The 16,600-nt window shown below is 43.6% G+C and overlaps 1 protein-coding gene across 2 annotated transcripts; it reads right to left on the reverse strand.

The window, feature by feature from the left end:
* Window positions 1–173: 173 nt before the first annotated feature.
* Window positions 174–16,502, reverse strand: armc8 (armadillo repeat containing 8). 2 transcript variants are annotated; one of them, XM_049593963.1, is made up of 22 exons: window positions 16,211–16,502; window positions 13,074–13,150; window positions 12,072–12,143; window positions 10,165–10,307; window positions 9,949–10,046; window positions 9,736–9,828; window positions 9,555–9,635; window positions 9,371–9,446; window positions 8,760–8,850; window positions 8,606–8,666; window positions 8,302–8,502; window positions 6,754–6,849; window positions 6,577–6,659; window positions 5,915–5,996; window positions 5,731–5,817; window positions 5,542–5,634; window positions 5,198–5,347; window positions 4,526–4,621; window positions 4,168–4,263; window positions 3,850–3,922; window positions 958–1,051; window positions 174–866 (listed from the first exon to the last, which is right to left on the reverse strand). In XM_049593963.1, exons 1-22 carry the CDS (start codon window positions 16,253–16,255, stop codon window positions 833–835), a joined length of 2,022 nt encoding a protein of 673 aa, XP_049449920.1. In that variant the 5' UTR covers window positions 16,256–16,502; the 3' UTR covers window positions 174–832. The 2 variants fall into 2 exon arrangements, with proteins under 2 accessions (XP_049449920.1, XP_049449919.1); XM_049593962.1 differs by lacking the exon at window positions 16,211–16,502 and adding an exon at window positions 13,535–13,614.
* Between the last annotated feature and the right edge of the window lie 98 nt (window positions 16,503–16,600).

The following is a 16,600-nucleotide window of genomic DNA, read 5'->3' on the forward strand; positions in this document are numbered from 1 at the left end:
AATTCGGGGTGTTACATTTCTTGTCCTTGTTCACCTCCAGAGACCATGATCAACGTCAGAAACATACTGGAATCAGACTGCAGTGGATTCGCCCTCGTGTGCCAAACATCATGACTCAGAGTGACTGAACACAAACAGAGGGTCAGGGGAAAATAAAAATCCAAAAATATATATTTATGTTTATATTTATATATATTTATATATTTACGAGGTATGTATCCACAAAAAAGAAAACACCCAAAATTTCAAAATAGGCAGTCTGTGTTTTTCTAAATGTGTCCTTGCTCTGCGACGCCTTAAGGAAACATTATTATTAATAGCAATAATTAAAAAAAAACAAAAAAAATCGGAAGCTTTGCTGTCCACCAGCCGTGCTCGCGTCAAACCTCATAGTCTGGTTTACTGAGACCCGATTCTCCACTGTCGGGAGTCCAGAAGCGCCACAGTGGCGCTGGTGTCAGGCTGCTGCACTCCAACAAAGAAACAAAAAAGATTGCAAATCTCAAATCACAAAAGTCCCAAAAGGAAAAAAATAAATCACTTCATTGTTGAAAAAAGAAAATAAAACAAGAGAACCCCTCCTAACCGTTGATTTCCCAACAACCATGGCCTCAGAGTCTCCAAGGTGAGGTCTGGAGTGAGCTTAACTGCTGAGGGTGGTTTCGGGCGGTGGGCGGGAGGTGAAGGGAGGCCAGCCACAGGTCCAAAAAAGGTGTCTTTGTGCAACGAAACAAGCCTCGAGGTTAAAGAAAACAAGAAAAGAACCAACAGCAGGTGTCCTCCCGACGATTGTTAGTTAGGCTGGCGGTGAGGGGCTCTCTCCCCTCTGTGGTCACGCTAGGTACTGCTGCATCGCCGTCTTCGCCCTGACAGACAGAGAGACCGAATCAGTTCAGCTATTCAACAAGTGTCTGATGAGAGTGCTGTGAGGTTTAGGATGTTCTTATTCAGGCCCACCTGTCACAGAGGTTGGGGTCAGAGGCCTGGGTGAGTTTGTGCAGGATGTCTACAAAGCCCATCTCCCTCAGCTTGTCCTGACGCTCCTGAGAACCTGAGAACACACGATACAGCAGAGATTAATTCATTCACATCTATTAATAGCTGACACTTCCATTTTGGGTTCAAGCTTAAATGGCTTTATTTCTTTAATCTGAGTGTTTTGAGTTCACTTTGCATCTTGAAATTTGTCTAACTTTGACCTGAGCTGTGCTGAACCTTAGTGAGTACAATCCCTGCTGACCACAGCTTAAACTGAAAGATGGACAGAAAAGAAAGACAGACAAGATATTCATATCAGCGTATGGATGGAGCTACTGACTAGACTCTAGTTGGAGTCTCTGAAGCAGTGATCTACTGCTAGCATCATTAGCATTGTAGCTGATAGCGCAGACAAACTTTACGTCACATGGACACGCACCCGCCACCGGCATGTGTTGTGTCTTCATCATTTTTTCTGTGTACAGGGTTCCTACACATTTAGAATTTCAAAATTCCATACTTTTCCATACCGTTATTTCCAGACTTCTTGGCGTTTTTTTTGTTTTGTTTTCCCAGAGAATATGTGACATCTGAGTAAATATATCTGTGTATCATATTTCACATCATATTTAATTATTCTTAATAGGCGATTGTAGCCAACTACTACCCTGGAAATCCAGAGTTCTCGCGAGAGCACAATTTGAATTTGCTCAGCGAGTCACTCTGGCAATCAGTAATGATGCTCATTACCCATGCCGTTGGAGCCGAGCTGCACCAATCACATCGGTGTATCTGATATAGGCGGGCCAGAGGCAAGCTAAACAAATGACGACAGCGCTGCGACGACGAAGTCCGGAATCAGTCAGTAAACACTGCAAGATGGCTACGGATGAACACCAGTTGTTTGAAATGGCTTTGGCCGCTACAATGAACGAGTTAGACTTGGCTTTTTCTCTAAAAGAGGAACAGAAGACGGCGCTCGAGTCTTTCCTTTGCAAGAAGGATGTTTTTGCTGTTTTGTTGACCGGATACGGCAAGAGTCTAATCTACCAGTTAGCTCCACTGGTAGCTAAGCTCTGGATACGTCACCCTGTGTATTGTTCTGATTGGTCGTAGTGTTATCCAATTGCATGCAGTGATATTTTCAAATGCATGTGTTGAAACATAAATTTAAGGGTCTGGAGCTGGGCCAGAAAGCTCGTGACCTCGTTGCTTTCTTCTTGAACGGACTTTCGTTGTTTTCTATTAGATATCAAAAACTCAAATTACCGAGATAAAAAAATCACTGGAGACACGTAGAATCAGATGCAACTGAGTTTAATGTGCTCGCAGGCAACAAACACATCACAACTCAATGAGTCAAGCTCCGGAGCAGGACTGGAATGTCTCTGTCTGCGCACTCGCTTTTATTGTGAAGATTTTCTGCTGAGTCGTCTTTTTCTTAATCCTTCCCACTTGGCTCTGATCGTAACAGTATCCCATTTCTGCTGAGTTTCCACTTTTTCTTTAATCCTTCCCCCTTGGAACTGAAACATAACGGTGTCACATTTCTCCGCTCTCCCCCTGATGGCTGCTTTAATCCTTGCACTCGTTCATAATAGTATCCCCGCTCTCCTTTTCTCCCTTGGAGCCAATTTCACCGTATAATGCTTTTCTGGGCAGTCTAAACCCACCTCCTCTAGAGTCATATCAGGACAAGCTGGAATTTCCCCTAACTTTCCACCAATGTTTCTGAGCCCATCTTCATGCTATTTTTAGAAATGATGCACAGTGAATCCTAGGTACTTCTCTACCACAATGCTTAAGTGCTCAATGTGTGTGTATGTGTGTCATAAGAATACATGAAATAACAACTCAGTGTGTGATTTGTCAGTTGCACTGAGTACATTGCTTCAACACGTATCTTTTAAAAGTCAACTTAAAATTACAGTATAAACACTTCAGTAAATCAGTACATTACACTACACATGCTTGGTGCCGCCCCTCGAGTTGGGCCATTTTCATTACTCATGGCCAGACCCTAAATCTTTGGGTCTGGATTTCCAGGCTAGCCAAGTATCATAATGGCATGCAAATAGAAACTCAGGTAAGTACAATGTCTGGGCTGAGGCAAAAAGGTCGGGACTCTGGGTGCAAGCGATGCAGTAACGAGACGTCAGTGTTTTTTCCTTTCATGTGGCTCAGAATCGCCTTCTCCCCCATGTTGGCGATTTCACACAAAGCTTGCATCTAGCTGTGTGTGAATTCAATCAAGCCATCCATCCAAAAACTTGCATCTACCCATTGTGAACCACGTGAAACTCGTCTTCTTGTCGAAGGTGCAGTGTTGGAGTGAAACTTGATACCTGGGGGGCTGGAGGAGGGTCATGGGGCAGCGGACTGGACATACCACTTGTCAATCAGGTAAAAGGGGCGGTATGTTTCCTGAGACATTTGCTCTCACACAAACTGTGCTTGGCCCGGCATAAAACACGATCCGGATTGATTAAATTATTTTTGGAAATACCTAATTTTCTATTTTAGAAAACAGCATTTTAGAACTGTGGTAATAATCTGGAAACACAAATATTTTTCCAGACTTTATTTTTCATTTTCCATACTTTTTAATACCTGGAAATTGATCAAATTTATTTCCATACTTTCCATACTTGCGTAGGAACCCTGTGTGTATGACAGAACCACACGAAGTCCCTGAATGATAAATCCTGCACCAGGTAACACAGAACTTGCAGCACAAGACCTTCATGTTTCCCACTGTGATGTGAATACGCCTTCAGACCTACAACATTTCCTCACATCCCTCCTCCTCTCTCTGAATCCGGCACCTTTCTTTAGGCTCTCTTCATGTGTGAGGTGTAGTGTGTTCCTTACCGTCCTCTTCATTCCAGATTAGGTTTGAGATGCAGAAGGTGGCAGCGAGCTGCAGTTTCACATTCGAATGCCCCTGCAGGAACAGCAGAAGTGAAGAAAACAACAAAAGCACAGGTCACGTGTCTGTGATAAGAAGTCGAACTATTAAACAGTCCACAGTCTTCAGCTGGTTGAACATAACTGCGTGATCTGCTTCTCATTAAAGCTCTGTGTGCTGACAACACGTCAGGAGTAAAGAGGAAGCAGAGAGTGAGTATGCATGCTGCAGCAACACCACACACTTGATCTGATTGCACTAGATGGTTTTATATAAAGTACCATGTAGTATTTGATTTTCTGGAGCATGTCGTCATTGGTCATGATGAGTTCCTTGGCTGTGTTGCCGTCGGCGATGTTGGCGAGGATGCACAGCGTCTGACAGATAAGGAGAAATGTTACGTCAGTGCTGTTATGTGAACATTTTGTACTTTGTGATTCAGAAGAAAAAACTGCCAGCTGATTCTGTCTCATGTGCTTCCAGCTCTGCACACTGGACATGAATAAAGACCGACCCCTCAGCCTGTCATCATACCTGCAGAATGTTAAAACCACTCTGCAATGCGGCTGTTTCTGTGCAGCTGTAGTATGAATTCTGTGTGGAAACCATTTGCAAACATGAAGCAGAGGGAGAGCTCACCTGTTCCTTGACCTCTATACTGTGCTCTGCTTCCAGGATGAGAGTCACTGCCTGCATGATCTGCTTCCCATGAGAACTCATGATCTGGTCAATGTGCTGACGGTGGAGAGGGAGCGGGAGACAATCAGTATGCAAGGATTTATGCCAGTTCAGTACACACGTGCATTTGTACGAATATCTACAGAGTGGGTAAGAAGTGTGAAGCATTCAAGGTTGGAGGTGGAATACTACAACTCTTCTGTGACATCACTGACCGCAGCGCTCAACACAACAGTCCAAGATGCAGCCTGCAGTCTAAGAGCCGACATACATACACTGGAGCCTCTTTGCTCCTGCAGGTGTTTGGAGGATATAGATTAAACTACAGGGACTGAGCCTGACTACATCCTGTGTGGTATACACTGTATCTGAGGCATTTAGTTTTACCTATAATAACCCTGGCGTGAGTTTGGTGGACCCCTATGACCTCAATTCATCTAGAATTTTCTCCATTTTTGGATTCTTCGTTCACCATGAAGGATCGCCAGAAAAACATTTATGTGCAGATGATCACTTGGGGGATGAAGTATTTCTTTAAGTCTCTAATCACGCTTGTGTGTGTGTGAGTGTGTGTGAGTGTGTGTGTATGTGTGTGTGTGTGTGTGTGTGTGTGCGTGTGAGAGAGAGTCTTACTGGGCGTGTTGACAGCAGATTGCGCAGCAAACCGAGGGTCTTCATCAGCACATTGGTGTCAGGGTCTGATAGCAGGCGGAACAACTGTTCTGTACCCAAACACCGAACTATCTCCACCTTCACCTTCTGGTCTGCCTGGAACGCCATGTTCTTAACACATAAACAGAGTTTGTACTGAAATAATCCGACAGTATGAGTCACTGTGTGAAAATGTGACAAGGATCTGCTTGACTTTACTTTAACTCGCTGCAGCCTCACATACACAGTCAAGGAAAACACAAATTCAACAGACTTTCCTGGACTTTGATGTTAATAAGAAATGTCCAAGTGTAAAATGTTCTTACCATCAGGGCCCAGATCCCGTTGACCCTCAGTGCAGGACTGTCACTCTGGGTCAGACTGCATAGTAACTCAATCACCCCTGACTCCAGGATGGGCTGCAGATCGACACAAACAAATGGCCACAATATTAAAATCATACAATCTGTTCTCTTTATACATGTGAGTGTGTGTGAGTGTGTGTGTGTGTGTACCTCTTTGCTGGGCGAGAACTCCAGCAGTAGATTGCATAGTGTAGAGGAGGCCATGACCAGGACTTCATCTGGGGCGTTCTGCAATAGCTACAACACAACATCTCAGTCAGTGTGTGAGTATTCAAACATGTAGAGATATGCTTTGCCGTATACACTCATTAAACTCCGTCACCGCTCCACTGACCTTCATGAGGGGTTTCCATACAGCGTGGTCATGGAAGCTGGTCCTCAGCTGCTGCACCGACCGCGAAAGACTGTGGAGACACCTGCCAAATATGAACGGACAAACAGGGGAGAGTTTAGTCACAGTTGCACAACACTTTGTAAGAAAAAATTAAAAAGAAAGACGAGGACAGCACTTCAATTTGACTTTTTAATATTGCTATGTGGACATTTTTGCCTTCTTCAGCGTGTATTCTGGCAATTTCACTGAAATGTCTGTGTGGCGATATTAAAAAGGCAAACTGAAAAGCTGTCCTTATCTTTCTGTCCGAGTCTAATCATGAGTTGAGAGCGTTGCATCTTATTTTTTTTATAAAAAGAAAACAGGAATCAAAAGGGAATATGGTGAAGAGACACAGAGACTTTATTTTGACCAATCTTTAAAAAATAAGCAAATTAAACAGCAATACTGTTTCCTAACGTCTTTTGATGTAATTTAGACTTTGAAGGGAAGAAACAGTTAAATACAAGTTAAATATAAATTCAAAGCTCATTAAATTCTTTTAGAACTTTCATGTCACAAATGTCCGTTAAATTCTTTATAAACGGATAACAGGGATAAGAGGGCAATATCAGCAGGGGCAGATGTCATGGTGGGTGACAGAGACTCGCTTCTCGCCGTACCTGACAGCCGCCAAACGGACTTTAATGCTGGATTCTGACAGGCCGCTGACTATCCGGTCCATCATGTTTTCCGTCTCTGTGATCTGAGGTCAGAAACAAGAAAAAGATGGATCAGAATATAAATATGTATGTGCACAATTGCATATGCAAACAAAAATGCACCCAAGGAAAGGTGACCTTTTTGCGGATGTCCTCGTCATTGGAGCCCAGCGAGGCGTAAAGTTTGAAAGCAGCTTGTCTCAGCTCGTGTGCGTGCTTCAGGTCATGGTCCAGCTGAAGGTGACAGAGCAGACAGAAAGTGAACGGTGCATGATGTCACTAAGAGACAAAACTTTTTCATACACAAAGATGAGATCTTTAAACTTGATCAAAGGTCAGGCGTTCCATAAGGCTCCATTTCCACTCCCAATAATCTGATTTTGCTCCGTGGATGACATTCATAATTAGACTCACTTGTTAGTTTCTGGGAAATATGAACCACAAATGACGACATTCAGATGCACTTAAGATTATTGGGTCATAGCTGATTATAGCGGCATAAGTAGACTGGCTGAAGTGCTGTCTGGAAGTCTGAGCAAAATAAACTATTCTGATAAAAATAGCCTTTAATTGGCCTTATTAAGAAATTACATCGTGATTATCATTAGTAGCCACGCAAGCACGGCTCTAGAGATTTAAAGGTTGGTCGGTCCGCCCTTTTGTCCCTGTACTCTGCCTTTAGTGCTAACTAGCAAATGATTGCATGCCAACAAGCAAAATTAAGGATGTGAAAATGACCCCAGCTTAATATCAGTATGTTGGCATTGTCACTGTGAACATGTTAGCATGCTGACATTAGCATTTAGCTCGAAGCGCAGCCTCATGGTGCTGCTAGCGTGGCTATAAGCTGTGGTACATGTCAGCAGTGACATTTTTGGACGTGAGGGGTCGCGTCACTTGGCACATGGGCTGTCTCCTCTTGTATTTCAAACCGAACCAACATTGCAGCTTGTTTGGAAATGTTCTCTTACAACCCTTGTCGTCCAAAATTAGCACGTGTACATGGGAAGACTCAAATATGCCTTTCTGTGTGTGTGTTTTTTGGTGTGTCATGTTTGATGTCATGGACAGGCTTAAAAACAGGTTAGTAAATTGTAGAAAGCCGCACGGAGGCCTGGTCACTTCTTTTGATATTCCTCTTTTTTATTCAGTCTCTCTTTCAAACTCAGCGCAGACTCATTTGGAACGATGTTTGAGTGCTAAATTTACTGTGTTCATCAGGGTGTTGTGTTTCCATCAAAGCCAATCAGACCCAGAACTGGTAAATACTTGTGACTACTGCTGAGTCATTTTACCCGGTTGTGAATGCCAACTTTAACCTTTCTATTACATTAAAAAACAGATGTAAGCGGGTTATTTGTGCAGCGGGAAGCTTTATGTTCTGAAAACAACGGCTCCTTCAAAGTTCTTCATGAGCTATCAAAGGTGGGAGTTGTGCTGGTGTCACCTGATTTGCATGAAGTAGCCTAGATTCAACTTTATGCAAATGAGGAGCGGACAACCTGCCTCTCCAAACACAACTCAGTGCAATGAGAATGCATTGCATGGCTGCAAGGGAAGCTTTTAGGTGACAGATCCTACGGACATGTACTATTGTTCTGTCAGTGTGATGACACAGTCCTGACACATACATTAAACACCTGCCCATGTGACATGTAAAGGGCCCTCTCAGGCCCACTGACCCACCCTCTTGATGTCAGTGATGGCGGACACAGAGCTGGGGTATTTGAAGTAGTCGGCCAGCATGGCCACCAGATGGTCAGTGGTGCTCGCGATCCTCTGCAGCTCCACGTCAGGCTCCATCAGGTAGGCCAGTGTCTCTGCACCCTCCACCCTCTCCTCAAGCAAATGTTCTTTACTGCACATCCGCACGAGGCACGGCAGAGTCTGGATGAAAAACAGGAAGTGACATGCACATCAAATAAAGAAGTGATATAATATCTTAGTGATTAATAAAGGTGCAGGTGCAGAGGTCTCAGAAAAGCCTGACCTTTAGGACTATGCAGCTGTCGTCTGTCCTGATGGCACCCGCTCGACACATGTACGTTAGACTGGGACAGAAGGAGAAGAGGTCACACTCACGGAAAGAGCACATAGGAAATATAGACTTATAATATTGATTCATATGGATTTATGTCACTCACCATTTGGCTGCTGTTAGCTGCATTTCTATGGGTTGATCCCTTTGCATCATTCTGACAAATACCTGAGAGAGCAGCTCGCCATCCACCAGCACTGGAGACAAAAACACAGACAGACTGGGGTTAAAAAGTGAAGCTCAGAGGAAAGGAGATGAGGAGACGAGACATGAAGAGAAGAGACGTGAAGAGAAGAGACGAGACAAGATGTGAAGAGACGAGACATGAAGAGAAGAGACCAAAAGAGAAGAGATGAGACGAGACGTGAAGAGAAGAGACGTGAAGAGAAGAGAAGAGACGAGACGAGAAGAGAAGAGACGTGAAGAGAAGAGAAGAGAAGAGACGAGACAAGAAGAGAAGAGAAGAGAAAAAAGTGAAGCTCAGAGGAAAGGAGATGAGGAGACAAAACGTGAAGAGAAGAGACGAGACAAGAGACCAGAAGAGAGGAGATGAGACGAGATGTGCAGAGAAAAACGAGAAGAGACGAGACACAACGAGAAGAGATGTGAAGAAGAGACCAGAAGAGATGAGACGAGAAGAGAAGAGACGAGATGCAAACAGAAGAGACGAGACTTGACGAGAACAGAAGAGATAAGATGCGAAGAGAGGAGACTCACCATTCACCAGTGTCATGGAGACCTGAGTGTTCTCATAGGCCAGGACTGAGAAACACTTTAACGCCTGCATCCGGACCTGCAGCGACAACAAGGTCAGAAGAAGACAAACAGAGGTAATTATGTGTGAAAGGACTTATCATCCAGTCAGGTAAATGAAAACACTCACAGACAGACGGCCACATACCTTATAAGAGGGTGAGATAAGTAGAGGGGCAATGTTCTGGATGGCACCGTGGTTGAAAAGAACCGTCTGGTGCTCCGGGGTCTGGAGACAACAAACAACCAATCAACAATGAATCTTCTTCGAGCCACGAGTGTGATGGACTCCACTGCATTTGTGTGTGTGTGCGAATACCAACAAATACCTTACAACAGTGGGAGAAGATCTGTGTGATGTACTCCTGTGTTCTCTGTGAGCGGCTCAGTAGAGACATGAGATGGGGAATCACAGTGGGGTCCTACAAACAAATGGCAATAGTTAGACTCAGTCTAGAGGACAACTGAACTGATTAAATGTATGCAGGGACAGAATGTGTGTGTATCGTATGTGTTTTTGTAGTACACTCAAGACAACCTACAGTATAGAGCAGCTGCACAGGGGTGACTGGACTGATGAAGACCGTTCTGAGACACCGAAGACAAGCTTCAATGAAGATCAGGTCCGGACACAGAAGACCTGCGAGCACAACACAGCTGCTGTAAAGCTCTCTTCATGTCACCAAACATGTCGTCCTTTACATTAAGTATTTACATGCATTAAGTGTGTGTGTGTGTGTGTGTGTGTGTGCTCCAACCTTGAAGAAGGGCAGGGATGATGTGACAGTCCACCAGGGACTTGATGTTGTTCTCGGTGCCCATGGCGAGGCTGCCCAGCACCACGGCACACTCTGTCCGCAGCTCCAGACTGGACGAGCTCTGTTGAAGCAGGTACAGTAATCTGGAGCAGATGAACACACACACACACACACACACACACACACACACACACACACACACACACACACACACACAGAAGCAAGTTCACTGTAAAGGGTGTTAAAGGTGGAGGGTAGATGATGCTTGGAAGTTAAAGTCTTACACTTTGATATTTCTGTTGTATTTCTACACTTATTTTGTGAGATTCGCTGTGTCTGAAATCTCATACTATGCACCACATACCCAATATGTGTGCTATGGTTTAACAAACTTTTATATACACAATCAGTGGTATCTTTTGGGAAGCACTGAGCTGTGATTACTGCGCCGCTCTCTGAGAGCCTCCTTGCCGGTTGGAGACGCATAACTATAATAACCAGTGCCAAATTTAGCTCTAGCGGTGTCTACAAGCATTATGAACCTCTCCAGTTTGGTTGGGTTTTTCCATCACCTCTGTAGGAGTAGTTACTTTGGATGTAAGAAAATATGAATCACAGGCAAACTTGTTGTGTAACGTAACATCACAGGCATCTTGGTCACCAGGTGATGCTTGAATTAGCTAAATGCTAGAGCGCCGGGTAGAGTGTGCACCTTTAAAGGCTCATTTATGCTCAATGTTAGATATGGAGACAGAGACGTATAGAGCCTTCTGTCCGCACTCTGGTCATTTCTGTCCATATTTGTGCATGTTTTCCGAAAGCTTACAGTTACAGACGAAACAAGGCAGTACCACTGGAGATCGTGGAGGCAGTGTGGCATAGTTTAAGCTAGATATGACTGTAGGAGACGACAAAGAAATTTAAATAATGGTGGAACGTAACAAATTGGTGATATAGTGACAATAATTCTCCATCCACATGTCGGGATGTATTTAATGGCCTCACAGACTGCCATCATCTGCAATGCTGTCTCTATTTAAAGGTCCAATATCATAACCTACTCCACTGTCGCCTTGTTTGTTCTTGTGTGAAACTCTGACTCCGCCCTCTAGTGCCATCTATTGGCTGTATTTACACCGACATAAAGGACACATGAAAGTATGAGGGCAGTGATGTTTTTGGAGTATAAATGAGCCTCACTCCTTAATGCAGTGACCCAGGTTTGAGTCCAGACTAGAGCACCTTTATTGCGTGTCCTCCCCTTTCAAAAATATATATTTTTAACAGTGATAAATGCTAACATCACCATGCTAACAAGCGGGTGTTTAGCAGGTAAAATTTCCCAGCATGCTATCAAAATAGTTTTGGAGATATTTCAGTCTGGATCAGAGTGGTGGAGTGACCAAACCATGTTGTGCCCAAAACAAAACTCCTTAACTGTAATATGTCATCCATCTGTGATGATTTCCCCACAACAATACGTCATGTAATGTTTGCTAAATTGCACATCAGGCGGAGGACTCATGATCAAAGTTATTCATGGTTTTTATTACTTAATGACATAGCAGCACAGCCTCTTTGCTGTTGTAAACACTGTAGTCACTACGACACTGCATTGTGGGATATTTATGCCAGCGTAGTGTCCAATGTTTGTATACTGCAATATTTCACACAGGTGCTGAGGTTCTGGACATACAAAAAGATCTCACATGCTGTTTTAGTCGACTAAATAACATGTTAGTGCGGAATTTCAGATGCAGCCATTGTCATTTTTCATTTAGCGTCTGTCTGAACAAAAACATTATGTAACTCAAATGTCACGTCTGTATCTTGAGTGTAGCTGAATACAAGTTTTAATAGTCAGAAAGCGTGAAGGAGTAGAGGTGGACGGGTGTGCAGGGACGTACCTCGGCACAGCTCCGAGGACGATCAGATTGGCCTTCTGCTTGTTGTTTCCAATGACAGCATTCTTCATGTCACTGTGAAGCCAGACAGACACACACAGATGAGGACCCTTCTCTGCAATCTACTTGAGGCAACTGAGACAAATTTGAAATCAGTAGCAAAAGTTTAAGTGTTGAAATGGTAACCCAGATAATGGCCTGTAGCATACAGCGTAATTCTATGCAGTTTGCAGGGATTTTTTTCTAACAGCATAAACATGTAGGTGCAAAAGAACAAGATGTGAAGTTAGGTAATAAGGCAGTGACAATCTGGGAACTTGTCAGACGTCAGATCTTTAGAGAACTTATGACAGAGGGCAGCCAGGCCGACATTTCCATAATGAAACACAGGAGATTTACATAAAGCAGATGTTCCACATGTTGTTGTCGGACACAGAACGAGCCGCTTCATTTGCATGCACTGCATTTGTTTTCCACGCAGCTTTTCCTCCGCTCTGCCAGCACCCCAGATGATATCATATAGCAGGTGAGTGAGGCTAATGGAAAAGTACAGCTGTAGCAGGCAGTCAAGTCAGTCAGGTGCTCAGCTAACGGAGTGCTACAAGCCGTAACCAGAGCTAGTCTCCTCCGAAGTTAAAAATAACGGTGAAACAGTCAGAGTCCAGGTCACCGCCATCGAGAGAGACAGCGAGAGTGAGAGATATGAAGTCACACTGATGAGTGAAATACATTTTGAAATAGATCGTCACATGAAAGCCTGTGCATGTAAACACAGAGGTCATGCTGCTCACTCAACCAACACACAGGCACAGGAACTTAATCAGTGTTTGGCAAAGAAATAAGAATAAAAGAACATCAAGTCCACCCTCGTTCGGTGTGCTGGCTGTGAGATAGCAGCAATAGCTACTCTTCAAAATGTAGCCAACCACCTGAGAGGATGGGATGTCATTTACTGCCTCCTGCCCCAGAGAAGATGATATATATATAAAGTGCTGCTGGACTTACATGACTCCCTGCAGCACTTTCTGTGGGTCGGGGTCAAACAGTCTGTCAACATAATGGCGACTAGTGGCAGTGACTTCCTGTGTGGGGACAAATATAACAGAAACGTTAGAGACAATGTTCACTGACGTACATTTCCCACTTAGGGCGAACCTACTAGAAAGGCATTGTATCTTACTCAATTTCTCTCTCACACAGCTACACACACACACACAGCAAAAAATAATAAATATAATGAACAGATTTGAACGTATTTACGAGCCATTCATACATTTCAAGATCAATTTAACATCAAACTAAAGTTGCCAGGCTGAGAGACCGAGCCTGTCGCACTACGTCTGCATAATCTGGAGCAACAACAAGAATTCAAAGACATTCAAATGTTAGGAAACACAACTAAACCGTGTTAAATAATTACTGTTTGATCTTTCCTCATAAATAAAAGCATGCACACCAACACATACAGCAGCAGCCTCCATGGCAGGGCCCTTTAAAAAGCTGTTACACATAGCACCCAGTGGCCGCATGTGACACCAGAAAACTGTGTTTATATCATGGACAGCTTAAGCCAGAACTTTCTGCATGACCCCAGAGGAGCAAACCTCACCCTGCTGAAAACACACTGCTTCTATTGGCTTCTGGCGCCTGCACAGACCTGTCTTTGATATGCAGTCATTACATTTAGCTCAAATGTTTATCATATAAATACAGTACACACAACAACAGGGCTGCGTATGTTCAAAGGAGTAATAAAAGCCTCATGTATCTGCAGAGAACACTGCTGGAAGAACAGATTTTTTACTTCACCCCAAATTAAAGCAAATACTTGTCTATAGCACAACCATGTGTGGGGCAATAAATGTGGACCATATCTATGTAGTCTGGCTTCGTCCTGAAATTGTAGTTTTGTGTAAATGTTATTATGGTTATTACCAGAATTCTGGGCTGTGATACACCTACATCATGCACAGTATTGTACTTTATAGAGACGCACGATAATATGGGCACATCATCGGCTGATATTGGCTTTAAAATGAACTGACAGAATCAGCCAACATGCTTTTTCTTAATTTGCAAAATGAATGAATATTACACAGATTGAAAAGTACTGTACTTCATGCCTCTATCTGCGGGTGCGGCATCATGAAACGAGCATGGATGCATAATATGATGTTATTTCCACCACAGATGCATCGGTTCCGGTCAAATGAGTTGTTACATATTGGCAAAAAATCCAGTATCATGCCTCCCTAGATCTTTGGCAATATGACAGGTCAAACTGTGTTAAGAGAAGAGAGAGATCTCTGGAAAATCTTGTTGTCAGCTTGTAAAACAACCATCACAAAGAGGCGGTACCAACACAATTAAATATATGATATGGCACTGTAAACTCATTGGATGAGAACCTAAGAGGAGTGCTGTCGAGAGAAATGGGCACTGTTTACATGGCAACGACAAGGTAAGAGACTGAATCAATGAATATGTTGTTAAGGTCCTAGTTAAGGTTTCCATAAAACGTTCACTCCAGTGTTTATGGTTTTCTCCTTGCCTTGGTCTTATATTTAAGGAATCCAGCACCCAAAGCATGGTTTAAAAAACGGTCCGTCTGACTCTGTCTTAACTGCAACATGACTGAGTTTATGATGATAAATGAAAAAGACTAACACACTCCGAGGATAGTGTTCTACAACCAGGGGAACTCGGTGAATACTCTTTTGATTTTACACAATACATGTGACTGAATTCATTGTTGCTGCCTCTTCCAACAGTCGTTTTCAGGTTCCTGCTATTTGGGATCACCTTCACTTTATAGTTTGAGCTTTTTATGACTGTATTCCACCAGAAGTTTAACCCCTTCCTTTTCTGACCAGTATGGTTTCTTTGTCTTCTTCTCTTCTGCTATGTTTTCACCATCTCACTATAAGCCCACTTTGAGACACGATAACAGGGGTCACAAGCGTGAGTCCAAGCAAACAAACAATCTCCATGGAAACTTTTACTGCTGTGAAATCTATTTCAACACATTAAATGAATTAACATTACTCCTTAACTAAAGAACCCCTTAGAATGATTCTGTGCAACTATGTAAGTCCCTCAGCTAAGGAGAAATTAAGCTTTAAGCGTCACACTTAAGGTGTTTTGTGCAACTGGTCCCAGATCCTGTCATATGTTTCTTTTGTTTTGCTCTGTATTTATTCTAACCCTTTAAATGCTTCTGTAATGCGTTTGTTATGGAAAGCATAAAAATAACATTTGTAAAAAAGGACAAGCTGTCACAATATCTAAGAGTCTCCCCTCTGCATGTCTCCAACGTGGGGGCGTTTCACTACTGAAGCCCTAACTATGCTCCTTTTCGCTAGCATTACCCTTTTAACGCTAACTTTAGCTAAGTTACACCTGACAGCCACTGTCACCTGCTGAAAATAAACTGTAATACCACACTTTAGCTAACTGCTAGACTTTAGGCTGCTGATAAAGCTCATTTTGCCGGGTAGAAAACTCCTCAAGAAGTCGGCAATCCATGAGTTACAGTGTGTTAGCTTCGCTAGCTTAACCAGAAGCTAGTGGTTAGCCGATGTTACTTAGAGCACATAACGTTAGCTAGCTTAAAATGGTAACTCCGCTGCTGTGATTAGCAAGCTGCAATGGTTTAGTACAAATAATGTCGGGTGACTGCTATTTTAAAAGCTAAATCCTGCAACTTATCTTCCAATGTGCAATACGGGATAATTTAAGCGTGTTTGGAACAGTGAGGACTTAGCAGTTAGCTGCTAACTCATTTCGAGTGACACTGACAGGTACTTCGCTCGTTTGATTTTCTTTCCTTGATACACCGACGGCGCGAACGGACACATAACCCGCGTGCTTAGCTCGACATGTTCAGACCGTCCCCGCCCGTCCGGGCGAGGTCAGGACACAAAACTGTTCCCACCATCAGCGACGTAGGCGGACCGCTACAGCGCTATGTGTTGCAAAGCCTTTAACTTAGCTTGCAGGCTAACAGGACACATAAACCCTGCACACCTCTGACAGCTCCTAGCTCCTTCATGTGACCGAGCAAATGACACCAGCCGCGCACAGTTGGAGTGAGCACACTGTTAGTTTGACAACGCTATTCAAAAATCATGAGTGACACTCACAGACAGCACACTGATGCGGAGAGGGGCCTCCAACAAGCACGCCATCTCTCTTCCCCCGATCGAGCGCCCCAATCGGCGCAGCACTTTGCAGACACTCCGCCCCCCAGAGCAGCTGTGAGCGGCTTTTAAAAAAAGTAAGTGTAGCTGAATCCCGCCGCTCCTCGCTGGTGTTGGGCTGAAAACAGGTCCCTGTAATCCTCCGTCGGCTCGGCTGTAAACACTAGCAGCAGATATACAACAGAAAACAACACCGCTAACTTGGCGAGCTGTCTGTCACACAGTGGATTTGTCAATGAAGTAAATTTTGTTTATAAATGTGACGTAGGTGGTGTGTCGGTGTGGTAGATTCAACACAATAACTTCACCCATACTAACTATCTAATAAATAAA

Source organism: Epinephelus fuscoguttatus, linkage group LG13 (genome assembly GCF_011397635.1).
Source record: "Epinephelus fuscoguttatus linkage group LG13, E.fuscoguttatus.final_Chr_v1".
NCBI lineage: Eukaryota > Metazoa > Chordata > Actinopteri > Perciformes > Serranidae > Epinephelus > Epinephelus fuscoguttatus.